The sequence below is a fragment of the Wyeomyia smithii genome, chromosome 3 (assembly GCF_029784165.1).
Source record: "Wyeomyia smithii strain HCP4-BCI-WySm-NY-G18 chromosome 3, ASM2978416v1, whole genome shotgun sequence".
Taxonomy (NCBI): Eukaryota; Metazoa; Arthropoda; class Insecta; order Diptera; family Culicidae; genus Wyeomyia; species Wyeomyia smithii.
The window spans coordinates 145002880-145009217 of NC_073696.1; the positions used below are offsets into that span (position 1 = coordinate 145002880).

Here is a 6338-nt window from a genome sequence, read left to right on the forward strand (position 1 = left end):
CGATTTTGAACGAAAATAAACAAACTTATGTGAACGATATTCACCGCAAGTGGTGAGAGCTGTCATAACAAGTACACGCTGCTGCTGAGTGTCCAAATGCGGGTAATTTTCACTTATACACTCTCTCGCAGCAGTACCCAAAACTAGGGTTTTTTTACGCGTACACGCTCTTGCAGCGTTACACATAATTAAGTAAATTTTCCACTCGATGCTGAAATTGTAACCGCACAGGTTACAATCTCGCCCACACCGAGTGGAAAAAAAATTGACAGCAATTTTTTTTACTAACCTAACACCTAACACCGGTAACAAAAATAAACGGGGAATGAATAAGTTAATGAACAAATAAATAAATAAATAAATAAATAAATAAATAAACAAATAAATAAATATGTACAAAATCTGCTATCCCTATCATTCCTTCCGTTATTTACAAGTAAACAATCCCAAAAACTAATCGACCGGAATTCCGAATCGTTGAAATTGTTTGGTCTTGGTGTTAAGTGCTAATTCTGGAAGCATTCGCAAAGCGAGAAGCAGTCAGCTCTCATCTGACCCAATCAAGGCCTGAACTTGAAATCCAATTCTAATCCATTCTTCAAGACAACTCATCTTCCCAAAATACTGCAAGTCCCAGTACTAATTTTGTACCGTTCTGACTTGCAGGGGAACGGTTGTCGGTTTTTTTTCCATCGACTGTCCAACTTTCGTGTTCTTACGGTGCCAACACTCGATACCTGAGCTAGAGTCAATTTCCGAACCACTCATTCTATTTTCTCTTTCGAACATATACTTTCATTCCAATCGCCATTTGCAATTCGACTCACATTTTGTATTAACTCTAGAACATTGCTTCTCATTCAACCACACCAACTTTTATTCGTTCACTCATGCATATCCAATCATACATTCACGCACTCCGTCTGGCACCCATCCCACGTCATCGTCAACATTCTGGACCATGTCTTTCTGTCCCTGTTCATCTCAAAAGCATCTCCCATACTGAGACGTTTGAGAGGGACCAGAGAATGTCTCTCGCGTAATGCGTTAATAATAAAAAAATTCCATAAGGAATTCAATTTTATCACCCTGGTGGTTAAAATCTAAAACCCCAGTATTATGCAAGACTCCGAATACACAACATTCGGTTACGATGACGCGCATTCATACATATCCATATTCGGCCGCACCGTACATACATTACATTGTCTTACCAAAAACGATCAGTTTCTAATCCGAATCCATCTTATCGTTTCTGACAGCACGGCATCGTTTGGAGACGTCAACCGGCGATGACTATGCGAAATGATCAATGAATATTTTATGTAAACAAACCGGAATGGAAACACGCCGTTCACATTCCGGTTTTCGCGACGGTTTCTCGCGCCGAAAATACGTTGCGCGTGCGTGTTTATCCCTATAGAAGAGTGGAAAAGTGTTTTGTGCAAAGAATAAACGCCCAAACAAGGCAAAAATTTGTAAAAAGTCCCCGCTGAAGAGGGGTGAGAACTAAATCAATGGCACCGAACAAGGCGAAGTGATGTGTTTTAGGTTGTTTGCCTTCTGTTTCCAAGTGCCAGTGCGTGGGTGTTTTTCTAAAAGGCGCGGAATTCTGTTCCGGCAAAAATTAAAATTTACACCATCACGACTGCTTTTGGAACAGAAAGCAAAACTTCAGCGGAATGATTTATTTCTTCCCACCAGTGCAAAGCACGCAAAACGTTAACGAAGGTAATGAAGAACCTTCTAACAGCAGTGTAAGTCTCCCTTTTTGCTATTCACTTGAAGAAGGTAGAGCAACGCATGATTGGACTGACAGTCCACATGTAATCCGGCGGTCGCCTTTGAAATGTTCCCAAATGAACAATCCGTTTAAGGGCAGGCCACCGGTACAAAATTGTACCAGTTTATGCTGGTTTGAGAAGATTTGCTGGCCAGACACCAAGAGTTTTCCCGGTAGGATCAACCAGCTCGTAGGACGAAGACTCTTTTTTGGCGAGAACTTTCGCCGGTAAGTATTGTGGTCCAATTTTAGCATTATAAGGCTCGAGAACGTTCGACAGCTTCATGTTTCGTCGGTAAAAAATTTGACCGAGGGCGAATGGCTTTGCAAGTTGGCGATGTCGCCCGTTGTATTGCTGTCGAGCATCCTCGGAGGCCTTACTAAGATTTTTAACCACAATACCCCGAATTGTCTCTAATTGGTCCTGTCTTGATTTCAGATCACCCTCCCCGGAAATCCTGGAGTAGTCATCCCCTGATGCCATTTCGCAACCATGGACGACGAAATGAGGACTAAAACCGGTAGAAGAATGAACCGTAGTATTTAGGACGCGTTCCACATCAGAAATGCGGGCATCCCAGTTGCGCTGGTCCGTGCGGGCGTACGCGCGAATTGCCGTATATATAGAACGATTCATTCGTTCTACCGGGTTAGCCTGCGAATGATATCTCGAATTCAGCCAATGTGTAACATTTGTTTCTTTTAAGTATTTTTAAGGCTGAATTCTCTGGAGATGAACGCCGAACCATTATCGCTCAACAGGATTTCCGGACTTCCATGGCGGTTGAACCATTGTTCGCGAAGAGTCGCACAAAGTGCGGCGCTGCAAATTTTGCGAACGGGGGTCAACATTACGTACTTGCTGAAGACGTCGAGGACGACTAGCAAGTGCTGATTGCCCCGCTTGCTTCGAGGAAGTGGGCCTATGTAGTCGACCGAAATCATCTGCCACGGTGCACCGGTCGTGCGTGATTGACCCGTTTTCGGTTGGACTGAGGTAAATGGTGGTTTTATCTCTTTGCAGGTCCCACATTGGCGAATATATTCGCGAACTTCTGGTCCCATACGAGGCCAAAAATAGCGTCTTTGAACCTCGTGAATCGTTTTATCGTATCCCACATGAAGCAATTCATCGTGAGTACGCTGCACGATTTCTTCTCGACACTCGGGGGTTGGGACCAATTTCCAACTGAACCGAGAGTCGAATGGTACACTTTTCGAGGCCACGTATTTGAAAAGTTTACCATCCGCAACTTTAAAGTCAGGGTAATCATCAGGATTATCTGAAACTTTAGACTTCATAGAACAATACCAGTCTGAAGTGGACAATGCCGAAATGGCTGCTACAGCCCGGGATAAGGCATCCGGAACGACATTGTCCTTACCTTTCCGGTGCTCAATGGACATGTCGTAGAGTTGTAGTTCCAAACTCCACCGACTCAGGCGCGAACTGGTTTTCCATTTGGTCTTCAGTATCCAGGTAATGGCTGATGAATCAGTGACAAGTCGAAAATGATAACCTTCCAAGTAACCTCGAAAGTGTTCAACCGCCATAATCACCGCCAGACCTTCCTTTTCGGTAGCGTGGTAATTCCGTTAGGGAGTGGTTAGCTTATGTGAAAAATAAGCTACCACTTTTTCCCCCTCTGGATGTTCTTGCACCAAAACAGCCGCTACAGCAGTGTGGCTGGCATCTGTCTGCAAAATGAATTCCTTTGAAAAATCTGGCGGGACAAGCACTGGAGAAGTGACTAAAAGTTCCTTTACCTTCAGGAACGCGAGTTCTGCTTCGGAGTTCCAGCCAATATTCTTGGCCTTTGTTTTCAAGAGGTCGGTCAAAGGTGCGGTTACCTCACTAAACCGATCAATGAAACGCCGGTAGTAACCGCACATTCCAAGGAATCGGCGCAATTTATTAACCGTCACCGGTCGCTCGTAATTGAGTATCGGCTGAATTTTGTCAGGACTGACCTTTAGACCTTCCTGATTCAACAAATAGCCAAGAAATTTTAACTCTGGAACCCCAAAACGGGATTTAGCCAGGTTTATCGTCAGATTGGCTTTGGCTAGACATTTGGCCACCTCTTTGAGTAATTGTAGGTGATGCTCGAACGTTTCGCTCACCACGATGATATCATCGAGGTAAACGAAGACGTACGGTTCCAGTTTTCCTCGTCCTAACACCTGGTCCATCAAACGTGCCAAAGTGGCAGGGCTGTTAACGAGACCGAGGGGTAGACGAGTAAATTGGAACATACCCCTGCCGGGCACACTGAAAGCCGTAAACTTACGACTGCCCTTAGCCAACAGAACCTGGAGAAAAACCTCCTTTAAGTCTATTGTAGACAGGTACTTGGCTTTAGGCAGGCTTCCTAAAATGCGCCCGGGATGGGGCAGGGGGTATGCATCACGTACTGTACGCTCATTAAGAGGCTGGACATCTAGACAAAGCCGAATAGAGTCGTCTGGTTTGGTCACAGCGACAATATTCAAAGACCAATCGGAATTCAATAATACCCATTGTTCGGACGTTTTACGGAACCAATTATTTAAGCAGCTCAAGTATCGTTTAGAAGCAGCTAAAAACTATTAATTTTATTTAAACCTTAGTGGCATTTTGAGCAAAAATATTAAATTCTAATTACTCACATGAGTAGTTCACGTTTTTATGGTTTTTTTCCGAACTTCTTCTCATACACAACTTGCTCTTTTCAAACAATAGACCGGCTAAACCTCGCATTAACTTTGAATCGATTTTACAATAAATTTCCGGATTTTTAACTAATAAAAGGACTTCTTGATAAATTGCCACGTGGCCACTGAATTGTTCATAGCACTTTGTCCAAATGATTTGCCTTAATTCCATCTCGCGTATCTGTCTATCTGTCGATGACAGCTCACCGTGCTGGTTCTGTCGATTACTGCCGGGGAGCGCTCGAAGCGCCCCAATTCGTCGGGATGATTCTCTCGATCACAGCTAGGGAGCGCTCAGGGCGTCCGGCAGTGCGCCGCAACAGCGCCGTCCCGTAATTCTGGTGTAGATTCCGGATTGGAGCCAGACTTACAGCTTTCAATTTCAGGCACCGCTATCTTAGCCACTGTACGTTTGAAGACTCCGTTGGTTGTTCGTACAATCGCCTGTCTGACGCGCCCGTCGATGCCTTTTATGACTTGCTCGACGATTCCCCGGACCCACGTCTTCCTATTTTCGTTGTCCGCCAGATAGACCACAATGCCGACTTTGATCGGTTCATGATCTGTGTACCACTTCGTACGCTTGTTGACGAGCGGCAAATACTCCAGCAACCATCTCTGCCATAGCTTGTCCGCCAACCACTGGGACCGCTTGTAACCATCCCGTAATGCTTCTGCTTTGTTTGCGGGGATAAAGTACGACTCTGTTCCTCCTGATGGATAACCTCGCAGAAAATGATTCGGTGACAAAGCCTCCACCGTATCCGGCGCCTGCGGCATATATGTTAGCGGTCTTGAGTTGATCGCATCTTCCGCCTCAGCCAGAACCGTCAGCAATACTTCGTCGGTAAGTTTTCTTCCGTCGTCCAATGCCGCTAAAGCCCCCTTCGCAGATCGAACCATTCTCTCCCAGGCCCCGCCCATATGGGGGGCCGCTGGTGGAATGAAATTCCATTTAGTTCTTGCGTCCGTGAACGCTTGCAAACCGTCTTATTGCCATCAAGCAGGACTGGCTTGACAAACTATGGGCCACTTCTAGGTGGATTGCTCTGGTAACGAGACATGTGAACAACGCCACCCATCGTTTCTCCACATGCCGACCGACGGTTACCTCCAGGGGACCGAAGAAGTCGACTCCACTAAAGCTGAACGGACGACGATTGGGCGTTATACGCTGTGTTAGTAACGGTGCCATTCTCGGTGTGTCAGGTTTGCATTTCTTAATTTTGCACCACATGCAACTGTCCATCACCTTCTTTATTTCGGCTCGAAGATGCGGAATGCAGAACCTCTGTCGCACTTTGTTGGTGACCGTCTCCCGTCCTGCATGGCCGAACTTTTGATGATAATGGTCCAGAAGTTTACGTGTGATCTGATGGCCCCTTGGCAACACTATCGGGTAACGCAGTTCGAAGGGTAAGAAGTCCGCCGTGGCCAACCGTCCTTCCATTCGTATTACATCAAACTCATCCAGTATCGGTGACAGCTTGTAGAGAAGACTGCTTTTTTCCAGACTCACTCCGGTTGAACATTTTTCTTGACGACTCTTCAACAAAGTTCTCACTTCGTCCGGATATGCCTCCACTTGTGCCAACTTCAACAACGCTCTTTCTGCTACTTGATGTTCTTCGCGGTCGATCGGCTTCTCGATAGCCGATAGCTTCCTTAGTACTAATGCTTTAATTTTCGGCGGTGCTGGAACAACTTCTATCACCTTCCCTTGTCGCTTCGCTCGCAGATTGTTGATGAACCTATTTACACATGCCAGCGTTCTGATAAGCACGTTCCACTTAGAAAATCTGGATATGTCCACCAACTGACCTTGTACTTCGACGTCGTGTAGCAGGAATGTTGCTCGCAT

At 45.6% G+C, this 6338-nt stretch overlaps 1 protein-coding gene across 1 annotated transcript; it reads right to left on the reverse strand.

Moving 5' to 3' along the window:
- Positions 1–5432: 5432 nt before the first annotated feature.
- Positions 5433–6338, reverse strand: LOC129728641 (uncharacterized). The gene has a single exon (XM_055687092.1). The coding sequence runs from the start codon at positions 6336–6338 to the stop codon at positions 5433–5435; it is 906 nt and encodes a 301-aa protein (XP_055543067.1).